The sequence below is a fragment of the Erigeron canadensis genome, chromosome 6 (assembly GCF_010389155.1).
Source record: "Erigeron canadensis isolate Cc75 chromosome 6, C_canadensis_v1, whole genome shotgun sequence".
NCBI classification, from domain to species: domain Eukaryota; kingdom Viridiplantae; phylum Streptophyta; class Magnoliopsida; order Asterales; family Asteraceae; genus Erigeron; species Erigeron canadensis.
Genome location: NC_057766.1, coordinates 43,110,669 through 43,129,315, shown reverse-complemented (window position 1 = coordinate 43,129,315; position 18,647 = coordinate 43,110,669). Strand labels below are relative to the sequence as shown.

General features: G+C 33.9%; 2 protein-coding genes across 3 annotated transcripts; both read left to right on the top strand.

The window, feature by feature from the left end:
• The first annotated feature begins 235 nt into the window (after positions 1-235).
• On the top strand, positions 236-4,325 carry LOC122606161 (AT-hook motif nuclear-localized protein 6-like). The gene is made up of 5 exons (XM_043779121.1): positions 236-529; positions 1,309-1,376; positions 1,445-1,576; positions 2,868-3,029; positions 3,871-4,325. Exons 1-5 carry the CDS (start codon positions 250-252, stop codon positions 4,132-4,134), a joined length of 906 nt encoding a protein of 301 aa, XP_043635056.1. The 5' UTR covers positions 236-249; the 3' UTR covers positions 4,135-4,325.
• An 8,812-nt stretch (positions 4,326-13,137) lies between these two features.
• On the top strand, positions 13,138-15,990 carry LOC122602745. Of its 2 annotated transcripts, XM_043775333.1 has the most exons (2): positions 13,138-13,380; positions 13,552-15,990. In XM_043775333.1, the coding sequence occupies exon 2, from the start codon at positions 13,578-13,580 to the stop codon at positions 15,792-15,794; it is 2,217 nt and encodes a 738-aa protein (XP_043631268.1). In that variant the 5' UTR covers positions 13,138-13,380; positions 13,552-13,577; the 3' UTR covers positions 15,795-15,990. The 2 variants fall into 2 exon arrangements, with proteins under 2 accessions (XP_043631268.1, XP_043631269.1); XM_043775334.1 differs by having other exon boundaries at positions 13,138-15,990.
• The last annotated feature ends 2,657 nt before the right edge of the window (positions 15,991-18,647 follow it).

Sequence of the window (18,647 nt, the reverse complement as noted above, 5' to 3'; positions counted from 1 at the left end):
TAGTTGTATGAATATTATTTAACTACTTTAATAAATCCCCAGTTTAATTTTTAGTCATTTTCCCACTTTACCTCTCTTTCTCTTTGCAGACCCTAAATTAATTTCATTATAATATATTTCTAACAAACAAATTAATATTTCATCCTTTTGTTTTTTACTTAGAAGTTGACATTCCATTATTTTACGGAGTACTCGTATCATTTTTTGATAGATTAAGGTTAGTGTTTAAAGTGTGTCAAGAAATAACAAATGGAGAGTACAAAAGAGAATCTTGATTCAGGAAGTGTGACAGACCCACAACAGGAACAGGTGGCAGGGCAGAGGGGGGTAATGACACGTGGCCCAAATGTTTTTAAGAAAAAAATGGGAAGACCAAGAAAGTATGGACCTGATGGCAAACCCATGGGAGCTGCTTTGTCTCCGATGCCTATTTCGGCGTCTATTCCGATCACCGGAGATTACTCCAGCTGGAAACAAAGTCATGGGAGTTCCATGAAGAAAAATCAAAAATGGGATTATGCATATTCAGGTGCATTCATTAATTTTATTATATTAGAAAATCGTTATGTAATTTCATCATTATATATCTATATTCTATATGATACCAGTAATAGACATAGATACTTGGTTTCTTATTGCAACTCCAATATTTTTGATTTTCTTTTTATAATGCAAACCTTTCGGTTGGTGGGTAGATAATAGCGAGGCCAGGAGCTTTTGATGAATTTTTTATTAATGACATAAAATGGCAACGACTTTATATGAGTCCAAAGACCTACAATACAACAATTAGTTTAAACCACATGGACAAAGCCAGTAGGCCATGGATGTTTGATTAAAATTTCAATGAATATTCTTCTTTGTAATGCTTTGCTGTATTATTAACCATCATCCATCCGCTCTTCTACGAGGTATGAGGGAGGTGAGATGTAGACTTACCCTTACCCAAAGCTAGAGAGACTGCTTCGAGAGGATCATTTTGTAGGGAGTGAGGGTTGAACCCTTGACCTTTTTCCGAAGGCAACGGTTTTCCAACTGATCCAACCCTGCTTGTTATCTATAATGCTTTGTTGTGTAACATTACAAACAAATACAGTAGCTTTTCTAGCGTTTTTTCGGTAGACATATTTATTCTGTTAATGCATATATGCATTACCACCTGAAAGCAGATATATTTTTCAAAGGGTCATTCATGTTCTTAGAATGGTGTTAGAATTAGTATCTATGGTCAATTTTTGGATTCTCATTATGTATAAATAGTTTAATTTTTAAATATTTTTTATATACGTCTTTGTATTGATATTGTAGGTGAAATAGTGCCAAATACTGTTGGTGCTGATTTTACGGCCCATATGATCATAGTCAATGTTGGAGAGGTACTTCTTAAAGCATTTATGTGAATTATATTTTTCTTGTATTCCATCTTTATTGGACCTATTTACAGGATGTTAATATGAAGATCATATCGTTTGCTCAACAAAGCTCCAGAGTTATCTGCATCCTTACTGCAAGTGGTGCAATTTCAAATGTTACCCTATATCAACCTAACTCATGTGGAGGCACTTTAACATATGAGGTACACCCTAGACCCCGTCTTATAAATTTGTTTTGTTATTACCTTTGTATGTTTTCTCTTAGATGTGTATCCCCATAACAAAAATCCTTAGATATAATGTTGGATATTTTAGTGTAATTGGTAATATTTAGTCATAATAATACATCATATAAGTATGGTGGTGCGGAGTGCACGCTTATATGAATTTATTATGATCTTAGGAGTGAAGCTCCTAAGGAACAGGGGTCCGGGGGCAGCGCCCCCGGGAGCAGGGTCCAAGGGGCAGAGCCCCTGGCTGGGGTCGAGCTTGGAAATTTTTTATTTCCATTAAAATTGCTATGGCAAAAATGTCTCAGAAAATTAATTTTCGGAACTTGAGGGACTAACTTTGCCAATCTTGCAAACTTGGATTTTAACTGCTTAAAAGGCCGTTATGGGCCTTGGTTCGTTATTATTCTGTAGCCACTGTTGTAAAACTCACCGAGTAGAGCCGAGTACTCTCCGAGTACTCTCTACAAGGTAAGATGTCGAGTCGACCGATTACTCTGATTACTTCCCGACCTGGCCACTTTGACCCCCAAGTACTCACCGCATACACCCGAGTACTCCCAACTCGCTTGTCGACCGACCTGGGAGCGATTAGCGACTTCCGCAACCTTGTCTGTAGCAAAACGAATTCCTCTGAGAATTCTCTCTCATTTTATACACATACTCAAACACAAATCATACAGAAAATTCTTAATCACTGATTGTATCTGGTTGAATAATTTGGGGTGAACCACCGAATTGATTCAATCTGAAAGCGTATCGCGCCTTCAATGATTGTTTAATATCCTGTTTTGTTCGTTATTGACTGCATATCCCCAACATATAGTGTATTTTGAGAAAGAAACATGTATGTATACCACTGCATAGTCCATATCTGCTTTCATTTTCAAAAAACATGTAGGTATATATTGAGAAAGAAATTTGTGTGTGTCATAATCCAATAGGATAATAGAAAGTTAGTACTGTAATATATTAAGGCTGATCTTAATGTTCTGAGTAGAAGTAGCAATTCAAACTGGCTTACCTGAACCTGAGTTGATCCGTGCTATATTGTTCCTAGTGGGTCAAACATGTTAAAATTTGCTTTGACATGTTTATCCAAAAAGCTTCGGTTCTTATTTGAGCATTGTGATATTGAATACATTAATCATCCATAAAACTACAGAAGGTCGTGACCTAAACAAATTTACATGTATAATGTATTAACCAATATCCATCTCGGCCAACATTTCCAGGTATGTTCATAGTTGTGTGATTGGTGCAGGGCCAGTTTGAGATTCTTTATTTATCAGGAGCATTCATGCCTAATGACATAGGAGGAGTAAAAGGGAGATCTGGTGGAATGAGTGTTTCTTTGGCTGGCCCAGATGGACGTGTTTTAGGTGGGGGCCTTGCCGGTATGCTGGTGGCTGCCAGTCCTGTTCAGGTTAGATATTCTTCCCATAAATTCAAAATGCGTCAACTTTCTTGCTGCTTGTTAACCAAAAAATGTCATTGACGACAGTAAATCCTACTCGTTTGTCTTAAAAAGAATGGTAATAACCAGGAATATTGATTTTTCATTGTTGCTCTACGCATTTAAATGCTATAATTATTTGTGAAATATCTGAATTTCTTTCAATAAAAACTAATAAAAGAATCTTGTGCATCACAATATCATCCATCTATTTTTAATAATGATAATGGCTAAATTGGCGATAGTAATTTCAAGCTTTTCAAATTAAAGAAGACGGTGCTATATTTTCATAGGACATCCTTTAAAGGAAGGTGTTACATTTTTCATTGAGCCAATGAATATCTGTTACCCCTTATGCCCCACTCTGACTTTGCACATGCTTTGATGAAAGTGGTGTAACTTTTATGGTATTTTTGGACCAACATAGCGGTGGAAATACGGGCGAGTTGTATAGCGGGTTGAATTGGGTTGACCGACCAACATTTCTTGTCCATATTTTGAGTTTTATACAACTTATTAGTTTATAAATGATTTCAAAGACTTTATAAAATATAATTATAAGCATCTTAGTAAAACTCTAAGCGACTTTGGAACTGTTCAACATGTTTCATATATATATATATATATATATATCACACATCTTTCTATTTTTTGCCGGTTATTCATTAACTACTACCCAGTTACCCAAGCTGGTGTCTCTTCATTTAAGTGGGGGTTGAAACGGACACCCAAAGTCACCATTAGTGGAAGTATTGGAATTTTATTCAATCAAATATATATGATTCAAATTAATCTGTATGTAATTCATTAGGTCGTAGTTGGGAGTTTTCTTCAAGGTGACCAACAAGAGCAGCAGATACACAAGAAATCTAGATTCGAAAATGTTGAAACCACCACGCCTCCTACTATTATCCCAGAAACAGCAAGGAAAGCATATGCTGATGAACCAGACCTAAACTTTACACCCATAAACTCCATACACGAGGATAGGAATACTGATACTGAAAAGAACGGATCTTCACAGGGTTCATTACCAATAGATCCTCACACATCACCGCTTCAGGTTACTTGCTGACCATATACCATGTATGTTGTAGTTTCTTTAGGCAAACCATTCAACTATTTATTGGAGCTTGAAATACTAACCGTAGATTGTTAAGGTAGGCGTACTTGGATTGCTGCTGTTGTGAAATGTTAGAACCTAGATGTATGATTTAGTAGGATCTTGAAATTAAGATCTCAAACCTCTTTAGGTTGTCTGGATCATTGTATGCTTAAATTAGAGTTTAGCTGAAAAACTTGTCACATCTTCACTACACCGAACCAACACTAAATCCACTTTTTTATTATAACAAACAAACTGAAAGTTAAACACCACAATGCCTCGAGTCTATAATATGCTTAAAAGAAACAATGCATGCTCTTCGTTAAGTGTGACTGTCGAGTGTATGAGATTAGGCATCAGCTGTTTTGCATTATTTTGGGGGCCGAAGCAGCTATGCAGGAGGGAGATTTATCTATGGGCTGGGTTACTGGGGGCACAAACATTAATAATGATTGTTGGATATGGGCTTGGTCACTAGGGGGAGAAATATTAGTAAGTGGTTATTGTATATGGGCTGGTTCACTAGAAGGCCAAATATTAAGGACATCCTATAGAAAGTTGTTAGGTTGCAAACTTGCAATGGAATTAGGTTTTGCTAACTTGTGTTAGCTCTTACTCTTAGGATATACTAAAAAAATTGAATTAATTAACTTTTTTTTTTTTTAAGTAGCTAAAACTGTATTTGCCTTTCAAATAATGCTCATTTATTTTTCAAGTAGTACCTTACCTTGCACAAGTTATCAAAACACACAAAATTCTGGCATTTTTTTAATGAAGTTTTCTTTTCGAACATTAGGGACAAACTCCTCATAGATCCAGTTATCCTTATACACCTCTAGTAAAATGAATTACAGTGATAGCCTAATCTAATAGGTATGAATGTTAGTTATAAAATTTTCTATTTCTGTAGGAGTTAGAGCCTGTTTAAGCTAATCATTTTCTACATATTGAATAAATATAAACAATGTATAGAAATATTTGTCTAATATAAAGCATAACGTAGAACTGAAAATAACAAAAAAGTCGTAATTTGTATCCGATTCTTTGGCCGGTAGGATCCCACCATGTTTGTATAAAGTATCCAAATTAGGCACATGTTTGCGAATTCCACACCATCATCTATCTCTCCCTCTCTCTCTCTCCCCCAAAAAAGTCCAAAAACATGTTCAAATCAACTACCATTTTTTTTTCCTCAAAAAGTTACTAATATTTATGAATAATAGTTTTATCTTTAAAATTAATAATGTTAGTGGTTTTTTCAATGCTACTTCCTTACTCAGATCGATTTTTTGAGCATAATAATAAATATTAAAGCTAGAGTTTAACTCGAACATATCAATTTTATAAGACGAGCTTTAAAAAGTCAATATTCGGATCTTTTCATAAAACGAGCTTAAAAAGTTTATATGGGGATCGGCTATTTTGAAACCTCGTTTAACTATTTTTGGCTGACCTAGCTTTATGAAGTCTTTGAGCTCAATAGTAAGGTTATTTAAGATCATATAAGAGGTTGTTTGAGAGTTATTAAACGAGTATATCGATCTTGTTTGACTGGCTGATCACGCCCGTGGGGTGCTGTAGACGGCATCCTATAGGCGTTTCTTTTTCTTTTTGAGCATGTCATGGGCTGAACATGTCTCACTTCTCATGGTCTAAGTTACAAACTTATGACTTTCAGGATCAGTTGTTCATGTCTAATATCTTGATTCATGTGGACGACGACGACGACAACAACAACAACGATTAATGGAGTTATGATGTAGACAAAACCTTATCCTTAACCAAAAGTAAAGAGGTTGTTTTCATAAAGAACTCTAGCCTAAGACATAGTTGGTAATTATTTTTCCCCCTCCAAAATATAGTTATGTTATTTTATCTATATCTATAAACCCTTATAAAGGGTATTGGAATTAAGAAATTAAGCAATTTTTCATTATTCCTTAAATACCCCTATTTCTATATCCCTTATAAAACATATTGGACTTTCTATTTTGGAAATTCAGCAATCTTTTTAATATCCCCATACTGTCCCTAATTCACACATTACCTCTAATTCTATATCTCTAAACACAATAGCCAACACATAGTCACTTCTTTCTCTCATTTCTATTTACACAAACGTATATCGATTCCTCCTCCACTGTTTTGTATTATTATCACCGTTTAACCGCCGCAACCGCGATCACCAACCCTAGTTAATACCAAAACATATACATCCAAATTCGGTCCCCAAATGTGGCTTAGGATAAGGTTTTCCTTGTACTAGAAAAACTCACGGGCTATGGACTGAAAAAATATTTAATATATATTTGTTGCTATTTTATTTTTATATCATTTTTAACATCACATTACGTAGCGATTTAATGACTATCACTACAACATAATTGCCATTTTGTGCTTGAATGCTATCATGACTAATATAAGCTACTCAGTCCGTAAAAGTTTAAAATTATACGAGTACTGCGTAACTTCTATTCCTTCGAAACTATTTTTATTATTCGCACATCACCTCTCCTTTTTTTTTTTTACACGAATATCACATCTCTCTTCTCTATCTCTATCTCTCACCCTCTCTCCCCCCGTGTGTATATATATATATACACACACGATAATAACACATATGCCTCGAGTAGAGATCTAGCTTAGTTGAAAATAAGTATAATGATAAAGAAGATTGAAAAATACATATTTAATCTTTTTTGAATAGTCAGTGGGTATTCGACATCAGGGGACAAATCACCTTGTAATGGTGAAGCCCTGCATGTACAAAATGTAGACCATAAGCCGTTACACGTGATTAAAAGAAAAAACCTTCAGGACATGTCACTCTAGAAAGTCAAACCCGTAACCTGAAATGGTACTGGACTATCCATCATATTACTAGTTTCATACCTAAAACTTTAAAATTACTCTCATCATACCCCAACTTATCAATTCTCCACTCGGACGATACCTGAACCTGATGGGCATCAGTTTGGCTGTTAAGTTAGGGTATGACTACCGTAAATTTTAAACTATAGATAGGTAATCAGTAATATGGTGCATAGTCCAAGTACCATTTATGTAATTAATTATTATTATTATTATTATTATTATTATTATTATTATTATTATTATTATTATTATTATTATTATTATTATTATGGTTGTTGTTGTTGTTGTTTTTTATTACATAAAGTATTATTTAGGAATAATAATTTTAAAAAGTTTGTTGATATATTTTGTAAATATCTACTTTTATTTTATAAAAGAATTCTTTAATTTCATATAAAATTTATATATTAAAAATTATTAATATATCAAATTGTAGATCCATAATGATTTTAATTGTGTATTTTCATATTTATTTATTTTTAGTAATAAATTCAAGTTTTATAAAAAAAATTACTACTATTTATAAAATTTATTTTTTAATAAAATAATATTTTATTTTATAAAAGATCATTTTTAGTACAAAGTTTTTATTTTATAAAATTTGTAGTTTTTTATTTTCAATTTTGTTTTTGTAGGGGTAAACCGGAAAGAAATATCTTAATTTCTTGTATTGTATTTGTACATGTACTACTATCATATAAGGTTTGAATTAGCTCAAATCGAATTTAATCAACTTCATGTGGTGCTATCCATTCAAGACTTCAAGTACATTTATCAATGTTTACATGAAATTAAATATTTACGATAATTATTTTTTATAAGAATAAAGTATTCTTTTATAAAATAAAAATAAATATAATAATAATAATAATGGTTAATTAAATAAATGGTACTTGAACTATGCACCATATTACTGACTACCTAACTATAGTTTAAAATTTACGGTAGTCATACCTCAACTTAACGGCCAACTGACGCCCGCCACGTTCAGGTATCGTCCCAGTGGGGAATTGATAAGTTGGGGTATGATGAGATTAATTTTAAAGTTTTAGGTATAAAACCAGTAATATAATGGATAGTTCAAGTATCATATCAGTAAATTACCCTAAAATCAAAGATCACTTCAGTCAGTTATTTGTGGAGTAATGATATATACTCCTAAAACGTCATTCTATTTATCTTTTTAATAACAAGAGCATTACACATGATTTTATGGGAAATGCTACTTTACATAAAAGAAGTCTACATTTTTTAAGTTTTCAGAAAAAGTAGCCAATTAAATGGGAACACATCATTTATCTAAATTACTTCTTTTAGCCAATTATAACACTTTAACTACATTTATTGTTAGAATTAGAAGAAATCACGGGATGAGAATAAACGTCATCATTTCTCTTATTAGAAGATCTCGACTTGGACAAAAAGAAAAGTTTTATTTCGTTTCCTTATTTAGTTCATGATTTCATGTATAAATAGTTGATCTTGCTATTGTAATCATCATCAAAAACTCAATACAAAAGCTTTTATTCATTCTTTCATTTTAACATGGTATCAGAAACATCAATTTTGAACTCATCATCTACCTAAGTAACCCACAGTGGGTTACTTAGGAGCAAAGGTGTAGTCGGCTAGTTTTATCGGCAAAAACCATCGGCAAGTATCGGCTAATCGGCTACACTATAGCATCTCCATCGGCTTGTATCGACAAGTTTAATCGGTTAGTATTGGCTATATATCGGCTAGTTTTTGCCGATCCTTGTGAACGTTGGGAGCGTGTACTTTGTGACCGTTTTTTTCTTTTGGTTCTTGTGCTCGCCGGAAACCTAAAAAAATATTTGGGGGTTTTCGATTTTGAGGCTTGATCTACGTTTTTCTTGGCTTCTATTGCCGGAATACGTGCCGATAAAACTTGCCGATGCTCCTAACGTGATATATCACCCTTTCCGGTGAGATCCGAAACCCCTTTTTGGGGTTTCCGGTCGTCGCCGACCAAAAACGTTCACTTTTTACGGCCAAAATTTTGTTTTGCTTTGCAAGGGTGTAGTTAGCTATTTTTACTACTTGTTCCTTCGGTTTTCCGGCGATCCCTTTCTTGGGTTTTCCGGTGAGACTTGTGTTGTTGCTACGGCGGCTTGTTGTTTTCCGGCGAGCCCTTTCTTAGTTTATTGCTGTTGCTACGTATATTTATGGCTTGTGGTTTTCCGGCAAGTTTGATTTGAATTCCGGTTACCTTTGCTATGTTATCAAATTGGTTAAATTGGCAAGATTTTTATCACTACGCCATCACTTTTGGCAATTTTTAGCTTGTTTTGGCTAGTTTTTTGCAACGACACGTGGCGGCTTGTGTTCGTCGATAATTTGTCAATTTAACTAATTTGCCAATCTTTTGGCACTACACTCTTGCCCCTTAGTTGAGCACTTAGGTATTCATTATTCTATAAAATAATTACTACAACTTCTTTAGCAAAATTAGATTAATATTCAGTAGAAATTAATCGTTGATGTTTTCAAGGTCAATTTATTCACTCATTTAGATAATATTTAGAAAAATTTGCAATAATGTATAACAGAAAATATATTGTGTTATTACAATAGATGGGTTACAATAAGAAATATATATTTCAAAAATCATACTTCATCGTCCTGTATGTACATGCATATTATTCCTTATTTGGTGGTGATTGACGCCATCAAAGACAACCATGTTTTGATGCATTTGGTAAAGTTCTGTTTGGCTTGCAATTTAGGCACCATTTTCCATTCATAATATTGGTTGTTTGGTACACAATAGTACTCCTTTGTTCTCCCACCAACCACTTTAGAAATTTGTACCGTTCTACACCACCCACTTCCGTGATAATTCGTATTTCATCATCACCACATTTTGTCTCCTCTAGATTATCAATTGTGTCAATATTAATCGATTTACATATGAAAACCACATTCTTATATATTTTTATTTTATTTACATAAAGGTAAAACATGCATCTGATTTCAATTTCATTCACATTAATGAGAAAGAGTAGCAACTTACATCATAAATTTTCCAATCTAATAAAAAAAAAATGTTGCATGAAACGATTTTTTACTACTAAGTGAGAATAAAAATGACACTTTGATCATTGCATATAACATCGCCAGCCACCATCGGTTACTATCTCATAAGCCCAGGAGCGCCTCAGCTGCCCATACGCTAGCCTTCGTTACGGCTACTTAGTATCGGTTGTCACTTTGACCACTTAAATAGATCTTAACAACACATTTTTTTTTCTTTTGTCACTATATGTTTTACAAACAAAATGTTTACAAAATTGACTTGCATGTCATGCAAGGCGACCAATTAAATTAAAAAAAATTTTCTTCTTCATGTATTCTTTCTCCATATTCTTATTGGCGATATATAATTTTATAAATTTTTATTTGTAAGTGTAGCATATACACATACATGCTCATCACTTACCTTGCCGCTTAAGCGGCATTCCAACCGACAAACCCAATTAGTAAATAGGTTGTGTCAATAGTTGCTTCCACTTTCAACTGCCAGCTGCCATCACTAGAGTTTGTTCATACTTTTAATTTTTGATTTTAAGTTCGCTTTATGATCTAATGTTATCAGAAAATTTAAAGTTAATTTTTGAGGTCACATTAAACAGATATATCATTATATAGTTTTAAGTAAACACATTAAACAGATATATCATTATATAGTTTTAAGTAAAAAGTCAAAAGAATACTCTGTTCAAACTAAGCTAACTAAAAGATTAGTTTTGTTTAATTTTCTTAATTGTCTTAATTAATTTGCAAATATCACTAAATATAAATGGGACTATCATATCTCTCGATTCGGTTAATTCATATATATTTTTTTTAATGTTACCTAAACCACCATTAAAACGATATAGTGTCATATTATTTTCACAATAATAGAAAAACTTATTTACAAATTGTGCATTTTGTTAAAAATTTTTGATGATGAAGGCCACAACTCAAGTTCAAGTACATGAGAGCACCAATTGATGGCGTATACATATTACGCTACAAAAGGCTTGCCAAACGGACAAGTGCTAACCCGCAGCGTTACGAAGGAACCTGCGTGGGGAAGGCGCCCGGCTGAAGATAATATCCAAATAAAGAAGAGATTGCATAAATTTCTTCTTCCTTAAAATAAGGACGACCAGTTCCAACTAATTTGGGAAGTTAAATCTATCCCTTTAATCATGGGAAAACCTATCTACAAGGAAGTTTCTATCCTCCTATGGACTCTCCTTCCTATCAACGATTCTTCTACTATAAAAGGAGACATAAGACCTTCACAAAGATATAAAAAAAAGAAACACATACATCACACTCGGGCTTTGATTGGCGTAAAGAGGCTTACACTCTACCTTCGGGGAATCGCCAACAATCAAGCCACAAACCACAAATCTCCCCCCATTAATCCCTAGCGCGATCCGGCGCACAAACACCAAAGCCATATTTTTTCTCTTCAATGGTATATCATAGTTCGTATTATGCAAACTCAAGGTGTTGTACCATATCTGCAACTTCATAGTAATGCTTTTGTAGTGTGACCAATGTCATAATCTGAGAAAGGTTTTTTTTTTTTTCTTTTTGTATTTTTGATTATTTTTATTGTAATTGTATACATCTTAATTTGTTGAATGAAAAATTGGATGTGAGTGAACAAGTATTATTAATTGTTAACAGATCCTTTTTTAATCTTTTATGTTTAAGATTTAAGGTTTTATTAAAGTTTAACTATAATGGTAAATATTTTTGAAATTATACTAGTTTGGTAAATAAGTTTTCCCATTATAATAGTTTGGAAAAAAACTCAGTCTTAAGCTTGAATCTCACTAAATAAACCTTTTAAAAATAATCAAGGAATGATAAATAACAATCATAAACATGTCTCCGGACTCCGGTAAACCAAATGTGCTTCATGTCTTCATCTAGAGACTTATCTCCCCCAACAATAAAACCTCTCACCCGCCCCATTCATTTAATTATTTACTTTAAATAAATAGTCATTGTCAAACACTACTATACTCCAAGTCTCCAACCAGGCTACCATATATTAAACTTTTACTATTTGGCTTATTAAAGAGGAAAAAAACTTATTAATAAAGATAATATACTAGATAAATAGATGGTCACACCTATGAGGCTATGAGTAACAACTTCACCAAATTTCAAAAATATGATTAACCCATCACCATCATGCTGTTTGTTTTTAATTATATTCTTCCACCAGAGCAAAGCTTTATCGGCATGTCCCAGCACCTCTATAGTTAGTCTATACCGTCCATTAAATTAGTTGTGTACATATTGGAGTAGTTTATATACAAAGCTCAATAATATTATATTATTTAAAGGATTGTGTATTGTGACACATGTTTTTAACTTTATATCTAGATGTCAATCATCCTCCAAGTACATTGTATTTGGATACACATTTTAAGTTGTATCAATACCTGACCTATGAAATTGATTAAGAAAATGTATTTTGCAAGTTATATATATACCGACAACTAGCAAGGCATATATTTGTCATTTTAAAAGAAGAATTTTAAAGTCATATTCAATCCGTAGAAATAACATACAACTTTGTTGCCTTAATTGGTTTCAAACCTCAGCCTGAAAATCTAGTAATTTACAGTATATTAATACAATGACTTGAAAATCATTTGGCCAAAGAAACGTATGAGGGGTAACTTCGAAAGAAATGAGATCACCATAATTTGACGGCTATTTTTAATACTAACCCTAGGGTTAAATTTTTTACAATGAGGAGTACTGTATTTGTCGTAGGAAAAAATAAGTTTGAAAGTGTAAGAATAAAGGTAAATCAAACTATGCAGCCTCATTACCAAAAAAGCCCCAAAACAATTCTAAATCGTAGCCTCGTAGGTATGAAAGTAGTCATACGTCAGCTGACACGTTGAATCACCAATGTTGACTATACTTTTGATGAGGAAGAGTAAATTATATGGCCAATTTATATTTTGGCCCCACAACTTGAAAAACTTCAGACCCCACATCCCCCATATAAATTATAACCTTAAAGTTCCATTGGCCATTCCATCTGACGCGCTTTTTCAGTACGTGGGCAACTCCCACTACTTCTGTTACATATCTCCCACTGCTACATTCACACACCTGCCCACTGTCACTATATTCTCATTTTTTTTCAGTCAATCATTTCATCAAACACCTGGTGTTCGTCACACTATCTTTGTATATTTTCCGGCGATATACGATAACCTTTTACCACCGTATTCCGCCTTGACAATGGGCCTCATAACACTTGAATCAAACCAACTACAACAACTAAATGAACGGGTAAACGGATGAGGATTTCGCTGTTCAGATTACCCGAGATGACGAGTCTTTTTTATACCCACTACAACTAATAAATATCAATCTGTGTTTTTTAGTAGTATATTTAGCTTAAGGTTACAAGTACTTAATTTTTTATTTTTTTTTTATTCTTTGTTTTGAAAATGGATGAAGCTAAAGAGGGCCAGAATGATAGCCAAATGGTGGTAGTGAGGACAGATGACATGGCAATAAGAGTAGTGAACAAGAGATATGAAGGATTAAGTACGGTTCGGGCGAAAGCGATTAAAGGAAAAGGAGCTTGGTATTGGGCATATCTTGAGCCAGTTTTAGTTCGAAACCCTGACACGAATGACCCGAAAGCCGTTAAGCTAAAATGTAATCTTTGTGAAGCTGCTTTCTCAGCATCAAATCCATCAAGAACTGCCTCTGAGCATCTTAAAAGAGGAACTTGTCCTAAATTTAACTCTCTTTTAAAACCCTCGTCCTCTTCTTCTACCTCATTGCCACCGTTGTCTTCGCCGTCTTCTCTCGTTCATCATCGTAAACGTTTCGCGTCTGTCGGCACTACTTCAAACGAAGGCCTAAATAGTTACAACCAACAGCTGTCTCATCATCGGCATAGTCAGCATTTGTGTTTATCTGGTGGGAAAGATGATTTAGGCCCATTAGCAATGTTGGAAGATAGTGTAAAAAAGTTAAAAAGTCCAAAGCCTTTACCACCCGGTCCTCATTTAACAAAAACCCAAATTGATTCAGCTCTTAGTTTATTAACTGATTGGTTTTACGAGTCTTATGGTTCGGTTTCTTTTCCAAGTTTGGACCATCCAAAGTTTAAAGCTTTTATGAATCAAGTCGGTTTGCCTGACATTTCTAAACAAGATTTCATGTCATCAAGGCTTGACTCGAAGTACCAAGAAGCTAAACTAGAATCAGAAGTTAAGCTGAGGGATGCAGAGTTTTATCAGCTCGTTTCTGATGGATGGAAGAACAAAATTTTTGGTAATGGAGATGAGGGCTTGATTAAGTTCATGGTTAATCTTCCCAATGGAACCACATTGTTCCAAAAAGCCTTTTTTCCAGGTGGCAGTGGTTGCTCAATGGCGGTTCCTGCCACGTATGCAGAGGAGATCATGTGGGAAACCGTTACAGGTACATGTGATGTTGTTCAAAAATGTGTTGGGATAGTGGCAGATAAGTATAAAGCAAAGACCTTGAGGAATTTGGAAACTAGAAATCATTGGATGGTTAACTTATCTTGTCAACTTAAGGGTGTTAGTAATTTGATTAAGGATTTTAGTAAAGAGCTGCCTCTTTTCAAGAATGTAGTTGATAATTGCTTAAAGATAACCAGTTTATTTAACAATAATTCTCAAGCTAGGAGTATTTTAAACAAGTTTCGGTTACAAGAGTCAAGATTGTCAGTTTCCTCGTTTGGAGTTCCTCCCCTTTTGTATTGTGAAGACTTACAAAACTTTTCGCATATTATTTCAATGTTGGACAATACCTTGAGTCATGCTCGGGTGTTGCATTTAGTTGTTATGGACGATTCGTTCAAAGTTGTGTTGATGGAAGATTCTCTTGCTAGAGAAGTTGCGGAAGTGATTCATAATATGGCGTTTTGGAATGATGTTGAAGCTATTAATACTTTGATCAAGTTGATCAGAAGCATGACTGAAGAGATTGAAGCAGAAAGGCCATTAGTGGGGCAGTGTCTGCCTCTTTGGGAGGATTTACGGGCTAAAATGAAGGCCTGGTGTGTCAAATTCAGCATCCATGAGGCGGTTGTTGAGAAAATTGTTGACAAACGATTCAGGAAAAACTATCATCCTGCATGGTCAGCTGCGTTTATACTTGATCCAGTGTATTTAATAAGGGACACAAGCGGAAAATACCTCCCGCCTTTTAAATGCTTAACTTGTGAACAAGAAAAAGATGTTGATAGTTTAATTACACGTCTAGTTTCACGGGAAGAAGCTCACATTGCATCAATGGAGCTCATGAAATGGAGGTCAGAGGGACTCGACCCTTTGTATGCACAGGCGGTTCAAGTCAAAAAACGTGACCCATTTACAGGAAAGATGAAGATAGCAAACCCTCAAAGTAGTAGACTCATTTGGGAGACCATCTTGAAAGAGTTCACCATTTTGGGAAAGATTGCAGTGAGGCTTTTGTTTCTTCATGCAACCTCTAGTGGGTTCAAGTGCAGTTGGTCTTTCATGAGATGGGTATGGAATCAAGGTGAAGTTCAATCAAGGGATGGTCTCGAAAGGGTGCAAAAGATGATATTTGTTGCAGCTCACTCGAAGCTTAAAAAACGTGAATTTGGTAACGAGGGGGACAATGAGGCAGAACTATTTGCCCCTAAAGACGATGACATGCTTAATGAGGTCTTTGTCGATACATCCTCATTGTAATAGCTTATTCTTTTTTCTAACTCCTACTATATTCACAGTTTGTAGCATTATTTGTATTCTTTTTGTACCCTTTTCCTCTATTGATAAGTTAGTCCAGGATTTGGCAGGATTATTGCATACCATTTATTTATAGCTATATATCAAATCAATGTTTAAAGCTCTAATTGTTTTAAGGCTAGAAGTACAAAGTTTTCAAGATTTCTTTGTTTGTACACCAATTGATCCGGTTTGACAATTTTATATCTGCTCCCATTCAGATGATACATTACAAAGATCAATAACGTGATAAGAAAAATACAGTTTCTGTGATTGATGTTTCCTCATGTTTGTGCTGGTTTTCCACTAATTTTGATTTGTTGATTCTAGGACAAATATCTCCAAAAGATTTCAGTTTTCTTCTCTACTGCGGGTGATAAAAAAAATTGTATCTGAAACAGAATAGTTCGCTCTTAATACACCCCAAGTATCTCTATGTTCCTTGTTTCCATTCTTGATGTGATGAATATTTCCATGTGATTCATTTAATTAACCTTGCTTTTTCATCTGTAATATCTCGAGACTTTCTTGTGAGTGATTATCATTCCATATTTGAACATACGAGATGAGTAAACAAATTTGACCTTCTACTTTCAACTGTTACATCCATGAGTACCATCAGGTCTAGTATCTTTTTATGATAAGGTACCTTTTAACTTAATTAATTCTTTAAATACTAAAGGTTGCTTGAGAAAGAATTGCTAAGGGACATGAATTGACTATATCACCTTAAAAAGATTAAGTTTCTTTCTGTCTATAGTTTTCTAGTAATTGTTAGGCAAATCACATTGATTCAACATCTTGATAGCTTAAGCAACCAAGAAGATCTTTATAAAGCTGAATTTGAGACTTAAGTATCAACAACGTAGATGATAGTGGCCCCTGTCCATGAAAGGCATTGTCTAATCCCTATCAAATTTTCACCTTTTTCGTTGTTCAACTCTTGATTAATAATTAACATTCTTTAATTATGATGGTATTTCTTATTTTCAAAATTTTGTATTCTATCGTTCTCAGGTCGGGCCCTTTGTCAACTTTGATCTCGAAAGAACATAAATTTTTCGAGTAATCATCACATTTATCCTGTCATGATTACTAGAAAAGATTTTCTTGAGGAAACCTCAAGCAAGGAAGGCAGTTGGAATGAAGAAAAGCGTCTGACACTTTCTATCAGAAAGGAACAAGGTACCAAACTTGAACTTTTTGGCTATACAATGTAGATTTTTGCTGATGCAGGTTCTAATGTTTCAAGCTGTGCAGGTCTCGTGTTCATTTATGTATACAAAAAAAAAAACGACCCATTATTATTATTATTATGTAGTATATGGTTTAATGTGAAACCCATATAACTAAATAGCTACAGGGCAAAGATAAAGAGAAGTAAAAAGATAATAACTATAAGTAATTTCTGTAATACTTAAAGTAATAGGAGCAGTACAGAAAACACTACACATGCAGGTATACTAAATAGTACTCCCATTCTACCATTTATAGTTGTGAACTGTAAAGTAGTTCTTTGATGTTTTGGTCTTAAATCTTTTTCACCCTCAAGTAAAATGAAAAGTATGCTAGGGTGAGCCACAAGTACCATCATTGAAAAATTCAAAAGAAAGATCATTCTACCAACAGTTTTTGTAACCTACCATAATTGCAAAACCTTAGTAATGATACAGAACACATTGAGGGAGTTAACCAGGACATTTACATAGCGGCAAGATATGCAAAAAATGTCTCGACTAGCCCAGTCACCATGCTCAAGTTTTAGGATTTTGTCGTTTCCTTCGAATTGCACATCTTTGTTTAAGGAATGTATTATTGCATGAGACGATGAATGAATCATAACGGGTTTTAGGTTTAGAGCTTAATTACAATTGGAAGAAGTTCAATTTCAATTGAATCCGCTAGAAATAACAGCATCCTGTACAAAGTAACAAACAGTTCATTTTATACATAGAAAATCATTATACTATATTATGTTAGTCTTATGGTACATGTGGTTTGACAATGTGATTTCCTCACAAGAGGTCTAAGCTTCGAACCTCACTAGATAACATATTGAGGATGGCCATAGAAAGGGTTTGGAAACGTCCATGGGATGTGAGTCAAAAGGCTCTACACCTGGTAACCTGAACGGAGAAATCCTACTCATTTTTTGTCTTTATTTGTAAGTATGAAATCAGAATACGACTCCCTTTTCATGAAGTAAAATGATTGTAATTATGTGGTTAGTTTTCACCCTGGGTTTTGTCTTTGATGGTCCTTGTATATGATGGCAATAGGACATTTGCTCATATATTCATGTGACCATATTTTCATGTCAATGTTTGTCTCATTATTACCCTTTTTTCAAGTCCAATAAATGAGAGTAGTAAGTGAGTAATTTACACATATTCAGGTCCAAGATATAATTATACCAGAACATACATTCTATGCTTTTATGTGGTGTCATTAGACCAATGCATATCTATTACATGACATATGGAAATTGATTCAGATGATAATAAAAAAAAAAAAAGGACATCTTTTCTTGTTTTCATATGTCAGGTTTTCTCCTTTTATTAATTACCAGTAGTCACTTCCATTATAGTTGTACTTGAGCAATAAGAATTTAAAGAATAGAAAATCTGTTAAAAGCAAAGGAAAACATAAATGGAAATACTTTTTTTGAATTGTTGTTAGTTAAGATGGAGTCATGGAGATAATAACTCTAAAAGTTATGTAATCACATGCAATGTTTAAATAAAGGTATGAACTTTTGCACTGTGTGTGTAAACTCTTGTCTCAATTAGTGTTTCTTTCTTCCACAACCTTTTTTCT

Excerpts from the sequence above, each read along its gene's own strand:
- LOC122606161 (XM_043779121.1), top strand. The coding sequence starts at position 250 with ATGGAGAGTACAAAAGAGAATCTTGATTCAGGAAGTGTGACAGACCCA. Across the intron at positions 1,377-1,444 it reads TCATAGTCAATGTTGGAGAG|GATGTTAATATGAAGATCAT; the intron begins GTACTTCTTAAA and ends ACCTATTTACAG. Across the intron at positions 1,577-2,867 it reads GAGGCACTTTAACATATGAG|GGCCAGTTTGAGATTCTTTA; the intron begins GTACACCCTAGA and ends TGATTGGTGCAG.
- LOC122602745 (XM_043775334.1), top strand. The coding sequence starts at position 13,542 with ATGGATGAAGCTAAAGAGGGCCAGAATGATAGCCAAATGGTGGTAGTG.